Here is a 15616-nt window from a genome sequence, read left to right on the forward strand (position 1 = left end):
CAGATATGCACCCAGGAGACAACATGCATGGTGACAGTAAATGGAAACACATCAAAGAAGTTCAAGGTGAGGACTGGAGTGTGACAAGGAGACTGCCTCTCTCCTCTTCTGTTTAACCTGGTACTGGAGAGAGCCTTGAGAAAGGTAGCCAGCCTAGAGACAGGAATACAGCTGGACAGGGGGGAGGGGGGGGGGGTGTACCTCTAAATAATGTAGTTGCATGTGTAGAACTAAAAATTTCAGTAATATTAATATTAGCACAATTCATACATGTATATTACTTGTAATCTGACTTGTTCCACATCATATTGATAAAATAATCATAAAAATGATCTGCAGAACAGGACATAACTAAACTAAACTAAACACCCTGGCCTAAGTGGATGATGTAGTGTTAATAGCAGAGAAAGAGCTACCTGGTTCAGATGACAAGAACATTAATGGAAGAGGCAATGAGAGCAGACCTGAAGTTGAATATGGATAAGACAAAATACCTCATAGTTAGCAGAGAAAATGATGACAGACCCTTGAATACAGAGGACAAAGTCTTTGAAACGGTACAGGACTTTAAATATCTTGGGGCTATACTCAATGAAAGGAATGAGATAGACCAGGAAATTACTACATGAATAGAAGCAGGAAACAGATCAAGGTTTGCTCTGGGAAAGCTGTTAAAGTCCTGGCTTCTATCAAGATCCTCAAAGACAAGATCTACAAGACAATAATACAACCTGTAGTCTTATATGGAGCAGAGACCTGGACCATCACCCAAAAGATGGAAAGAAAACTCCTAACATTTGAAAATGCCATACTCAGACAGATTTTTGGGCCAGTGAAGGATGGAGGTGAATGGAGGAAAAGAAAGAAGTGTAAATTGCAGGAGCTATTCAAGTTAATGGACATCGTGACAGTGATCAAAGAAAGATGGATGAAGTGGCATGGACACGTAATGTGTCGAGAAGGTCAGATCATCAGGCAGGTAGTGGAGGAAGATATTATGGGCAAAAGACCACAGGGAAGACCAAGACTCTGATGGATTATGCTGGGGCTGTCTGAAGAAGAATACATGGACTGAGGACACTTGAGGAGGATAATTGGTGAGGCCAAAGACAGACTGCGGTTTGTGTGGCCAACACAGTAAGCAAGTAAGTAAGTGTCATATTTGTCACTAACTGAAGAAATTATTTAGTTTGCAACTGCAATTTCAGCCTTGGGCCATTATGAAGTGGTAATGTAAAATATTCTAGTTCAGCACATGTTGGACTTTAAAATTCTCTACATGTCATCACCAGAACAGAGCCTCTTCACTGTATGAATACAGTAACAAGTGTGAACCTCTGTACATCATGAAATGATGTAAATTATGTGAACTGTTACAGTGATAACATTTTTAGCACAAATTGTAGTAAATCCATGTGGAAATTGCATTAAAGCATAAATTTTCAGCAATTTGTACTAAGGGTGTTGTCATTGATAACATTTCACATAATTTATATCATTTCATAGTGTACAGAGCTTCACACTTGTTTGATGTCCCTGTATACCTATAGTGAAAAGACTCAACTCTGACAATGATTTTAAAGTCTGAAATACGCTGAATCAAAGTCTTTTTGCAGTACCACTTGATAATGGAGGTTGTGCAATAAATAATTTCTAAAGTCAACAATGAATATAATGTTCTTTAAAAAAATGAAGTATGTAATGATATCATAACCATGTTAGCATTAAACAACTTGTTGCTTTTTGATAGTAACTTAAATGTTAATGAAAAACAATGTTAGTAGTTTCAGTTCAGTGTAATTTGATGTGGTATTCTTACTGAATTTTATAAGGATATTATCAGAATAAGTATTTTGCAACATTGCCATTACATATGTTGTACTCAGTTTCTGGAAATCTTTAAAGTTGTAATTGTGATTCTGGCAGAAATATGTTTGCAATAATCCTATTTTATGTAAGCTAATTTATGATGCTATTTAAATGATTTGGAAGTGACCATGCATGCTTCGTCTTGTACCAGTTTAAACTGTCAATTTTGTGGATATATTGAAAACTTTGAACAGGAACTGCATCAGCTAAGTCATTTCATGGTTAGAACACAATTATCATCCAAAATTCAAGAAAAATGAATCACAGGTAGAGCTAATGAAAAATACAGTTGGTTTGAAAGCACATATACACTCACCATTGAAAGACCATTGCAATGGAAAACTACGTACACTGCAAGGAGGCGTTTTACAAGGTACACGTCCACAGTCATTGTATATAATCAAATCCTTACACAACAATACAGCAAGATGCTACCAAGGACCAGGGTCTCCAGAATGAAGTATTGTGGTACATTGATAAAGAGGAGGTGGGTTCTGTCATATTAGTTTTACATCCCTAGTAGCATCCTAGAGTACTTTGGTCTAGGGACTTCAATGTGTACCCTGACTGTGGATGTGTACCCGCAAACAATAAAAAAATTAGCTGCAAAATTTTATGTTATTGAGAGAATAATTAAAACTTTCTGACTACCCATGATATTGCAATTAATTTTATTTGTTAAAACATTGCAGCCAAACATGAGCTTTAAATCACCCTATGATAACACAAGAACCAAAGAGGAACACCTTGTTCATACCTACCAGATGGGAGAGGCATACCTGGGGAAACTGATGTCCAGGGAAAACTTCTACTTCACAGATCCCCTCCTTCCTCCCTCCCAGCTGACATCTCTCCTATTTTATTTAATCATTGTCACTGCTTCACCCATTATTAACCATTATTTGTACTAAAAAAGGGTGCACAGTGAAGGTATTATCCAAATAGGGTAGAAATTAGTAGACACGATGTACATGTACAGACAAACAAACAAATTATTACAATACAGAAAAATGAAATGGTTTATTCAGGAGGAAGACCTTCACATAGCGAGCACATGTTGATGTACCTATGGCCCTTATGCAAGCAGTTTTTGGTGCTTGGTATTGATTGGTAGAGTTGTTGGACATCATCCTAAAAGATGTTGTTGTTGTGGCCTTCAGTCCAGAGACTGATTTGATGCAGCTCTCCATGCTACTCTATCCTGTGCAAGCTTCTTCATCTCCCAGTACCTACTGTAGCGCACATCCTTCCGAATCTGTTTAGTGTATTCATCTCTTGGTCTCCCTCTACGATTTTTACCCTCCACACTGCCCTCCAAAACTAAACTGGTGATCCCTTGATGCCTCAGAACATGTCCTACCAACCGATCCTTTCTTCTAATCAAGTTGTGCCATAAATTTCTCTTTTCCCCAATTCTATTCAATACCTCCTCATTAGTTATGTGATCTACCCATCTAATCTTCAGCATTCTTCTGTAGCACCACATTTCGAAAGCTTCTATTCTCTAGTTGTCCAAACTATTTATCATCCACATTTCAGTTCCATACATGGACACACTCCGTGCAAATAATTTCAGAAACGACTTCCTGGCACTTAAATCTATACTCGATGTTAATCAATTTCTCTTCTTCAGAAACGCTTTCCTTGCCATTGCCAGTCCACATTTTATATCCTCTCTACTTCGACCATCATCAGTTATTTTGCTCCCCAAATAGCAAAACTCATTTACTACTTTAAGTGTCTCATTTCCTAATCTAATACCCTCAGCATCACCCGATTCAATTCAACTACATTCCATTATCCTCTTTTTGCTTTTGTTGATGTTCATCTTATATTCTGCTTTCAAGACATGTCCATTCCGTTCAACTGCTCTTCCAGGTCCTCTGCTGCCTCTGATAGAATTACAATGTCATTGGCAAACTTCAAAGTTTTTATTTCTTCTCCATGGATTTTAATTCCTACTCTGAATTTTTCTTTTGTTTCCGTTACTGCTTGTTCAACATACAGACTGAATAACATTGGGGTAGGCTACAACCCTGTCTAATTCCCTTCCCAACCACTGCTTCCCTTTCATACCCCTCGAGTCTTGTAACTGCCATCTGGTTTCTGTACAAATTGTAAATAGTCTTTCTCTCCCTGTATTTTACCCCCCCCCCCCCTACCTTCAGAATTTGAAAGAGAGTATTCCAGTTAACATTGTCAAAAGCTTTCTCTAAGTCTATAAATTCTAGAAACATAGGTTTGTCTTTCCTTAATCTTCCTTCTAAGATAAGTCGTAGGGTCAGTATTGCCTCACGTGTTCCAACATTTCTATGGAATCCAAACTGATCTTCCCTGAGGTTGGCTTCTACCAGTTTTTCCATTCATCTGTAAAGAATTCATGTTAGTATTTTGCAGCTGTGGCTTATTTTCACATCTGTCAACACCTGCTTTCTTTGGGATTGGAATTATTATATTCTTCTTGAAGTCTGAGGGTATTTCACCTGTCCCATACATCTTGCTCACCAGATGGTAGAGTTTTGTCAGGGCTGGCTCTCCCAAGGCAATCAGTAGTTCTAATGGAATGTTGTCTACTCCCGGGGCCTTGTTTCGGCTGACGTCTTTCAGTGCTCTTTCAAACTCTTCACGCAGTATCAGTATCCTAAAAGATATGCCAAATTCTGTCAAATCTCCCTGTTAGAACACCAAAAACCAGAGTTTGTTTGAGGACTCTGCCCATAGTGCCCCAAATGTTCTTAATTGGGTAAAAATACAATGATCCTGCTGGCCAAGATAGAGACTGGCAAGCACGAATGCAAGCAAGGGAAACAAAACGAGGCACAGAATGTCATGGACATACCACTGTGCTCTAAGGATGCAGCAGATGATCATCAGGGCTCAGGTCAAAGTGGGACTCATCGCTGAAGACAGTTCTATTTCAGTCAATGAGATTCCAGACCAAGTATGTGCCTGAAGACACCTCAAGCAGCAAGGAGATACCAATGTGATTGTCAACCTCCATACAGCCCAACAAATGGGAGTGATGGATCGGGGTGCCAATTCATTTCATAGCATGGCCCCTTTGGTTGTAATTCACACCACTCTTGCGCCACAGTTGTAAACTGACAATATTCTATGCCCTGTTTTGTTGTGCTTCATGGCAAGCCATCCTGCTCTTACATTTCAGCAGGGTAATGCTCCCTGCACACACCAAGATTTTCTACTGCTTGTCTTTATGCTTGCCAAACCATACCTTGGCCAGCAAGGTTGCCAGCTCTTCCCTCAACTGAGAACATTTGGAGCATTATGGGCATGGACTTCCAACCAGCTCGGGATTCTGACGTTCTAATGTGCCAATTGGACAGAATTTGTCTTGATATCCGTCAGGCGGACATCCAACAACTGTGTCAATCAATATTGAGTCAGATAACTGCTTGCAAAAGGGCTACAGATGGATCAATGCATTAAAGACTTGCTCAGTGTGGGAAGCTCATTCTCTTGAATACATCATCCAGTTATTCTGAAACTGTATTCATTTGTTTGCGTGTACATGTATGAGGGGCGTCTGAAAAGTCTGTGCAACGTCCGAGAGATGGTACCACCGGCATGTATCGAGGTCATGTTTAATTAGTAGCATCTTTGGGAAGAGTGCACACCAACTTTCAGCCATATTGGTCTATTTCTTTGTGTTTGGCATTTGTGTGAATCAAGGAAGTCGAGTGATTGTCAAAAAGTAGACGAAAAAGAATTTTGTGTGGTGGTTAAACATTACTTAATGAAAGGCAAAACGCCTCAGGAGACTAATGAGAAGCTTGATAAACATAACAGTGACTCTCCATCTTCAATTAGAGCAGTTTATACGTGGTTTCAAAATTTTTGGAGTGGCCATATGGCCACAAGTGATGTTGAATGTTCTGGACGCCCTGTGGAGGTTACGACTCCAGAAATCCTTGATAAAATCCATGACATGGTGACGGATGACAGAAGAGTTAAGGTGCGTGAGATTGGTAGTGCTGTGGGCATCTCGAATGAATGGGTACATAATATTTTGCATAAACATTTGGACATGAGAAAGCTATCCACAAGATGGGTTCAGCAATTGCTCACGCATGACCTAAAACAGGACAGTGTGAAGTGTTGCAAGGATGGTTTGCACCTGTTCAGGAAGAATCCACAGGACTTTAAGCATCATTTCATCACTGTGGATGAAACATGGATACATTACTATACTCCCGAGACCAAGCAACAATCTAAACAATGGGTTACCAAGGGAGAATCTGCACCAGAAAAGACGAAGACCATTCCTTCAGACAAAAAGGTTATGGTGTCTGGATTTGGGATTCGCAAGGGATAATCCTCATCGACTATCGAGAAAAGGGTAAAACTGTTACAGGTGAATATTATTCATCGTTACTGAAAACCGAGCTGCAAGAAAAATGTCAGCGATTGGACTGCATAAAAGTCCTCAGCAGTTGTGGTCGCAAAATTAATGAAAATAGGATTCCAACCCATTTCACATCCCCCCTATTCTCCAGACTTCGCTCCTTTGGACTACTATTTGATCCCCAATTTGAAGAAATGGCTGGCGGGACAAAGATTTTATTCAAAGGAGGAGGTGACTGCAGAACTAATAGCTATTTGGCAGACTTGGATAATTCCTATTATTTGGAAGGAATCAACAAATTAGGACAGCGTTGGACAAATTGTATAAGTCTAAAAGGAGACTATGTCAAAAAATAAAGGTTTACCCCAAACACGCGAGTAGTTTTTATTTTTGTACGGACTTTTCAAACGCCCATCGTACATCACATCTTCCATTTTGTGGTCCAGTCATACAATTCCATTGTGATGCATTTTTTTTGTCTTAAAGTGTATTTGTTATTGGGGTCAACTCAATTCTACAACAAAGCAAAAGGTACATACTTCAACAATTCTCACTTCTTGATAGAATTAAAGACACAGAACAAAAAACAGTACAAAGGTGCAACAATAATACCATTCCTCTGTCATTATTTCTTTGGTAATGGAAATTAGCGATGAACACAAAAATATTCTTTCCACATTCATTGTATTGGTCCAGTTGGGCCAAACAAGAGTGGCTCCATATAGTAACTGAAAGCAAGGAAGAAGCATCTTCATACCAGGTGAGGTGTGTCTTGTGGAAACTGTTAATCAACACGGTCCAGGCCTGAGGTATTCCAGATTTCCTTTCGTAAATATCCTGTCTCTTCCTACCATATTGTCCTCCAATCTTTCACTTGTTCTTCTATTCTGTATTGTACATAATTTTCAAACAACCCACCCAATCCATCTTGAACCTCCACAGTTTTCCATACATCTTCCTCCTTTCTCTCATCCTTTCTCATTGTTTTTAAGCTATCACAAGACTACATCTCCATGGTAATGGCACTTGAGGCACATGTCCTGGCTGCTGTACCATTGTTACTCCACGCCAGAACAGCACTGTATGGGGAGAACTCACTCTGTGCAGAAAATGGATAAGCCAATATGTTGTCCACCAATATTCTAACATTTCTAGTGCTGGAACTACAAAATATTACAGCAGAGAACTATTTATTAGTAATTGTGCTGACAAATCACCTACTAAACAACAATTAACATACACTACTCGCCATTAAAATTGCTACACTACGAAGATGATGTGCTACAGACGCAAAATTTAACTGACAGGAAGATGATGCTGTGATATGCAAATGATTAGCTTTTCAGAGCATTCACACAAGGTTGGCGCCGGTGGCGACACCTACAACCTGCTGACATGAGGAAAGTTTCCAACTGATTTCTAATACACAAACAGCAGTTGACCGGCATTGCCTGGTGAAACGTTGTTGTGATGCCTCGTGTAAGGAGGAGATATGCATACCATCACATTTCTGACTTCCATAAAGGTTGGATTGTAGTCTATCGTGATTGCGGTTTATCATATTGTGACATTGCTGCTCGTGTTGGTCGAGATCCAATGACTGTTAGCAGAATATGGAATCGGTGGGTTCAGGAGGATAATATGGAATGCCGTGCTGAATCCCAGCAGCCTTGATCCCTGAGTCAACAGATGGAGATGTTTGCAAGACAACAACCATCTGCACGAACAGTTTGACAACGTTTGCAGCAGCATGGACTATCAGCTTGGAGACCATGGCTGTGGTTACCCTTGACGATGCATCACAGACAGGAGCACCTGCGATGTTGTACTTGATGATGAACCTGGGTGCACGAACGGCAAAACGTCATTTTTTCGGATGAATCCAGGTTCTCTTTACAGCACTATAATGGTCGCATCTGTGTTTGGTGACATTGCAGTGAACGCACATTGGAAGTGTGTATTACTCATTGCCATACGGGTGTATCACCCGGCGTGATTGTATGGGGTGCCATTGGTTACACGTCTCGGTCACCTCTTGTTTGCATTGACAGCATTTCAGATGTGTCATGACCTGTGGCTCTACCCTTCATTCAATACCTGTGAAACCCTACATTTCAGCAGGATAATGCATGACCACATGTTGCAGGTCCTGTAGAGGCCATTCTGGATACAGAAAATGTTTGACTGCTGCCCTGGCCAGCACATTCTCCAGATCTCTCATCAATTGAAAACATCTGGTCAATGGTGGCCGAGCAACTGGCTCGTCACAATATGCCAGTCACTACTCTTGATGAACTGTGGTATTGTGTTGAAGCTGCATGGGCAGCTGTACCTGTACACACCTTCCAAGCTCTGTTTGACTCAATGCCCAGGCGTATCAAGGCCATTATTACAGCTAAGGGTGTTCGTTCTGGGTACTTATTTCTCAGGATCTATGCACCCAAATTGCGTGAAAATGTAATCACATGTTATTTCCAGTATAATATATTTGTCCAATGAATACTCGTTTATCATCTGCATTTCTTCTTGGTGTAGCAATTTTAATGGCCAGTAGTATATTTCTTATTTTTACTTTCTTAATAAGTGAATAAGTGTTACTGATTAAAATTACAATAATAAAATAGCACTAGTTGGTATTTTTGGCAACCCATCTAAGGCATTTGACTCTGTGAATCACAATATTCTTTTATATAAATTGAAATTTTATGGGATTGATGATATAGTCAACCAGTGGATAATCTCATATCTAACCAAAAGAAAGCAGAAAGTCACATTTAATAATTCAACCAATCTAGTCTGGGACCATTATTCTGACTAACTCAGTCTTAGGTCCACTGTTGTTCATCAAATATGTAAATGATCTTCCATCTAAAATACAACAAGCAGAATTAGTTCTTTTAACAGATGATGCTAGTATTGTAATCAATCCAAGCACACATACAGAAACAGAATAAATGGTAAACAATGTTCTTAAAAGTATCTTTGACTTTTTTTCCTGTCAATGGCCTCACGCTCAATTTTAAAAAGACACAAGATATTCAGTTATTCACAACTAGGCATACTACACCAATGATAAGTGTAACACATAGTGTTGAAGTAATAAACATGATGGAAACTTCAAAATCTTGGGTGCCTGTATTGATGAGGAGTTAAATTGGAAAAGCACATTTTGGAACTCCTAAACCAACTTAGTTCAGCCACATTTGCACTTAGAAATATTGAGGAGAGGCAAATCAGCAAGTTGACAAATTTAACATATTTTCATCCAGAAATGCCATAGGGAATAATGTTCTGGGGTAACTCATCTTTAAGAATAAGTCTTCATTGCTCAAAAACTTGCTATAAGAATAATATGCAGTGTTCACCCTTGACCATCTTGTACGTATGTTTAAGGAATTGTGCATTCTGACTACTGTTACACAGTATATTTACTCCCTCATAAAGTCTGTTTAAAATACTCCACTGCAGTTCAAAAAGGACTATGATGTACATAACTGCAATACCAGAAGGAAAAATGACATTCATTACTTCACATTAAGGTTGTCCTTAGCACAAAAAGGGGTGCACAATCCTGCAATAAAAATTTTTGATAACTTACAACCTAGTGACATAAAATGCAAAAGTAAAATTTGAAAACAAACTTAAAAAGTTTCTCCTTGGTAACGCCTTTTATTCTGTAGAAGAATTTCTATTATAGTAATGTGTAAATGGTGGTGGCTAGGAATTACTAACTCACATCTGTACATTTCTTTCTTTCTTTTTTTTTTTTAACCGACAACATTCAGTGCATAGACACATTTATGAATTAATTTGTAATGTGAATTTAAAATAGCTCATTACACATTACTGTGCAAAAGATTCACAGAACTCTGAACTTACTAACACCACCATCAATAACAGCAATGAAATTTTACTTACTGTGCAGAAACAGAATAGTAGGAAGAATATGTGATTAAACTTGTAGCTGATTCAGGGGTATAAAACATACAAAATGTAGTACACATATGTGCCACTTCTGGTAATGATAATGACTCTAACCCAACTGAGCACAGACGCAAACTGAACTCTGATGACAGATGACAGATGTGGGTGTGGCATTTAATGCTGTTTTGACTCCATGCTAGAGTTCATAAACTGAGAAGGCTAGAATTTTGATGATGTGTAAGAACGTGTGACCAAATGTTCTCAATGGATGATATACCTGGATAATCTTGGCAAATTATAACTATACGAGGTGCGAAAATAAAGTAATGAGACTTATTTTCTTTGCAAGATGTGGCAACCCTGCAGGCTTATGTAAGCACAATATCTTTGACCTTGTCTATAAGCTGCTTCTAGTCCAAGCAGCACATCAATGCAACTGCTCAGTCATGAGTTGTACTATAATAAGTTAACACGTGTTTGTGTCTCTCGTCATGGAAATGGAACCACATAATGTTGCGCAACGGTATGCCAATTCTTTTGCGTTAAATTGGGAGAAAACATGACAACAACTTATGGTAAGCTTCAGAAGGCTTTTGGAGAGGAGGTTATGTCAAGAGCTAAAGTTTTTCGTTGGCATAAAATGTTTAGTGAAGGCAGAACGAATGTTGAAAATGAAGACTGCTCGCATGTCAAAGTCAAAAGTTAAATGCATGCTTCTGTGCTTCTTTGTTCCAAGGGAATTGTTCATAAAGAATGGGCGCCTCCTGGACTGTTGTTTCTGGGGGGAAAATCATTATGAGTGATGAGAGTTGGTGTTATCAATACAAACCTACCACAAAGTGATAGAGTGGAAAATGTCTCTGATGGTTCATCAAGATCAAAAAAGAGGTGAATTATAAAAGTGAAAGTGAAGACAATGCTCAATGCTAATTTTGATGGTCACAGCTTTATCCACAGGGAATTTATTACCATTGGCATTACTGTGAATTCCCAGTATTATTTGGGTGTCATGGACTGGTTATGTGAGAGGATTTAGAGGGTTCTTCAACAGTGGATGGGGAGAGGTTTCTTCTTGTCGCATGATGGTGTGCTCACTCTCTTGGCTGCAGCTGTAGTGTAGTTTCTCATGAAAAAGCAAGTAGCAGTTCTCAGTCATCATCCATTTTCACCCAATTTGGTACCAAGTGTTTTTTTTAATTAATTAAAAATTCATATGAAGGGTCAATGCTTTGATGACATAACTGGCTTTCAAGCCAGTGAGAAGCACAAGTTGTTGAACATCCCAAAGAAGGATTATGCAGATAGTTTCACATGGGTGTATGAACCTTCTGTGAGTTGTACTCAAGTGGGGGAGACTGTGTACAACAGCTAAAGTGTTAAAACCACCATCTTAAGTTTTCCCTCTTTTTTTTTTTTTTTTTTGTTTTGTTTTATTAATCCAGTCTACAAACCTTTTTGGACTGACAGTGTACATATGGTGTCCACTTTCCTTCTGTTGTAAGCTGCTTTATGAGCAGTCATACACAGTTTATGGCATCCAACGATAATTGCTCAATCTTATGATCTTATTTGTCACAAACACTTAGCCATCTTTTTCTGAATGTGTCACAATTTTTGAAGTTGTGGTGAGAATGGGACCTAACAGCACAGCTTAAGTTCCTCCAAGCAAAACAAATAGAATTAAGGTTATAATCTCACCAGTCACAAATATTTGACTGCTTTTTTGAATTTTTCAGGATTTCTGAGGTGTTTGTTTTGTTATGTTTTAAGATGCAAAAGCAACTAGGGTAACATGCACCCATATCAGAACTGTAGAACATGAAGACAAAGAGAGGAGTTAAATACGACTACATGTTAATCCCAATCAATGGAAGAGAAACAGCTGGAAACAGAGATGTGGAAAAAGAGTCTCTCTGGCTGGAAAAACGCTCAATTAGGTGTTCCACAAGGTTCAATATTAGGGACACTACTTTTTCTGTATTATATTAATGATATGCCATGCCAGGAGGTCATGGACTAAAAATTAAGTGGCCTTTACCATATTGCTACAGTGGATAAAAAGTAAAATGTGATCAACAGCCTGTGCATCATTTGCTAAAACCGGCTGATAAATCAGATGGCAAAAACAAATGAGAATGTAAGTGGTCAAAAAAAGGGCATTCCACCTGGAAATGGCAGACTATCAAAGTTTGTTCACAATAAGTGCAAAGTGACAGGAAAGCACCTCTTAACAAAAGGCAATGGCTAAAAAGACAGTGACTGATATGCAACCTAGCTAAAATGATCTCCTCACAGTGAAAGGGCTGAGAGGAGGTTGTTCAGCCACGGGGAGAGGCTTAATAACACGGAGCTTGTTCCTGTGAAGGGAGGATCAGCGGTGATGCCAAAGTGATACCACCTGCTGACAGACTGCAACATAGAAATCATCGGAGGGAATGTGAGAACTAGCTGGCTGAGGTATGAGGACTACAGCCTTGGCAGCAGTGTCAGCAACCTCTTTTCCTACGAGACCAATGTGACCAGGAACCCACATTAACATCGCAGTGGCTTCATCAAGAGTGAGCAAGTGATGGCTTTCCTGGACTCGTTGTGCTAAGGGATGGGTGGAGTACAGCACACAGAGGCTTTGAAGAGCACTGACAGAATCAGAGAAAATGATGCATTTGAAAAGCCTCTGTTGCCGGATGTACTGTGTGGCCTGATACATGGTGAAGAGCTCTGCTGTAAATACTGAGCAGCGTTCCAGAAGCCAATACCAAAAAATGTTGGTGCCAATGAAAGAGGTGCACCTGACACCACCATCAGTTTGAGAGCCGTCAATTTACACAAAGGTACTATCGTGAAGTTCTGTTCGAAGGTGGTGAAAATGAAGGCAATAGAGGTAGTGGTTAGGGTGGGATATTAAATTACTGTGTGTGAAATAAAATATCAGCTAACTGCATCAATGAAGGACAAACAATGAACTTGGCTATTCAAATCTGATTCTTTGAGTTCACTTCCCATTACTCATCATGTGAACTGTGTCCGGCTGTGGTAGCTGAGTGGTCAGCATGACAGACTGTCAATCCTAAGGGCCCGGGTTCGATTCCCGGCTGTGTCGGAGATTTTCTCGGCTCAGGGACTGGGTGTTGTGTTGTCCTAATCATCATCATTTCATCCCCATCGACGTGCAAGTTTCCGAAATGGCATCAAATCGAAAGACTCACACTCGGCGAATGGTCTATCCCACGGTAGGCCCTAGTCACATGACATTTATTTACATGTGAACTGTTACCAACAACAGCGTGCAACAGAAAAGATGTTGACACTGTAAGTACACTTTTACCCACATGTCAAAGAAGAGAAAGGAACTCTTGTTATTCACTGGAGAAATTGAATGCTGTCTCATAGTACATCACCAGCTTCCCAGTGACTTGTAGTCACACAGTCAGATGAATGCTGATTGTCAATAGATTTCCATAGACTGAAATTTCACTAATGAACATAATTTTCAATGCACTAAAATCCACTCTAACGTAGTGTAGCTGTTACCTTGAGACTATCTGACCTATCAGCCTGTTGATGTTGGTGTAGGTTGGCCGGTCAATGCTGAGGTGCCTCCTGCAGATCTCGTAGATGGCCTCGTTGTCCACAATGAAGGCCACTTCGCAGTGCTCCAGCGTGGGGTGTGTGTACAAGATAGCATTATACGGCTCGACGACAGCTGTTGAAACCTGTTATACTTGTAATTTAGTCAGAGTTGTTACATATATATAGCACAGAGCACACTCTGCTTTACTCTAAAGATGTTTCAAGATTACTGAAACTTGATTGTGAATCAAATGATAACTGTAAATTTGTAACAATGGATAAAAAAATATCTGTGATATCATTTAAGTTTGTAAGTGTGTTTCTAACAGTGTGTTGAATGTTCACCAAGTGATAATGCTGCTCAGATACAGATAAAGCTCCGTGCAGTGAAAGTATGCAGCTGGCAGTATCCATTTGGGGCCTGCTTGTGTTTAATGACTGCTACAGTTTAACCAAATGTATTAAGGTAAGAGCTGAAATACCCCATGTATTGCCAAGGTGGAGCACTAGATTCCAACTGGATCTCTTACATTCACAGCAACCAAAAATATGTTAATTCTCTTTTGACATATTTTACAGTTCCTAACCGCTGTCAGTTACTTAATGTTGTCATAACAGCATTCAACAGGTGTCTTGATTTCTGAGAAACATCAGCAGAAATAGGTCACTACCATCAGGTAATAAAAAATAGCTTTAAAAAGCTCAAGTAGAAAGTTTTTCTCCCATAAGGCTTCTTAATGTAATGCTATTGTAAACTGTCATTTATTACCAAGACAGAATCACATTGTATTATGTCTATTTGTGTACTAATATTATATTATTTTTGTCAAGGAATTGTTACTGAAGCAAAGTATTGTCTAAAACATAAACACCTTGTGGATAACGAGTATCCTATGAACAATATCCTCTGTACAGACCTATCATCTAGCATGAAGCATTTACAATATCCTTGTCTGATAGCTAACAGCCTACATTTCATTTCCCAAGTACAGTGCAACTGATACACAAGTCATTTACATATCACTGTATTTAGCTTCTCAACCCTCTGCAAAAATATACATTGTTTGGTGCACAGATTGTATATAGCATTTTTGTTTGAAATCATTTATTCTGCTGTAGAAACTGCAATGTGACGTGACTTCTGCCTACATACAGGGTGTGTCCCATCCCCCCCCCCCTCCTCCTACAAAAAAAAAAAAAAAAACCACTGACTTTAGGGGTAGGTTTCTTACATCAAAACAAGAAAAATACCTAGTAAATATGGACTCTGCAATGCATATCTTAAGAGCTATGAGCACTTGTTCATCTTCAGTAGTGTGAAACACATCTCTCCTACTGAATCGATGGAAAAAATAAATTGCATGACCAAGAGGAGTATTGTGATGTAAATGAAAATTGGCAGGCATGTTTCTATACCTGAAAGATGATATCTATTCAAATTTTGCGCCAGTTGCATAAGATTGGTTGTAGTAGTGCCGGTATGCGGATGTACATCAGGTTTGCTTTACATACACTATGTGGTCTAAAGTATCCGTACACCCCGAAAAACATATGTTTTTCATATTATGTGCACTGTGCTGCCACCTACTGCCTGGTACTCAATATCAGAGACCTCAGTAGTCATTAGACATCATGAGAGAGCAGAATGGGGCCCTCTGTAGAACTCATGGACTTCGAACGTAGTCAGGTGATTGAGTGTCACTTGTGTCATATGTCTGTATGTGAGATTTCTACACTCCTAAACATCCCTAGGTTCACTGTTTCCAATGTGACAGTGAAGTGGAAAGATGAAGTCACATGTTCTGGACAAAAGTGTACAGGCCGACCTCGTCTGCTGGCTGACAGAGACCACCGACAGTTGAAGAAGGTCGTAATGTGTAATAGCAAGAC

At 39.4% G+C, this 15616-nt stretch overlaps 1 protein-coding gene across 1 annotated transcript in view; it reads right to left on the reverse strand.

Moving 5' to 3' along the window:
- The window catches only part of LOC126215019 (tubulin alpha-3 chain-like), a 234480-nt gene that overhangs the window by 46333 nt on the left and 172531 nt on the right, over positions 1–15616 (reverse strand). The window contains exon 5 of the mRNA XM_049941642.1: positions 13688–13869. Coding sequence (XP_049797599.1) covers positions 13688–13869 — 182 coding nt within the window. The remainder of the gene's footprint in view (positions 1–13687; positions 13870–15616) is intronic.

This window comes from Schistocerca nitens, chromosome 12 (assembly GCF_023898315.1).
Source record: "Schistocerca nitens isolate TAMUIC-IGC-003100 chromosome 12, iqSchNite1.1, whole genome shotgun sequence".
Classification (NCBI taxonomy): Eukaryota; Metazoa; Arthropoda; class Insecta; order Orthoptera; family Acrididae; genus Schistocerca; species Schistocerca nitens.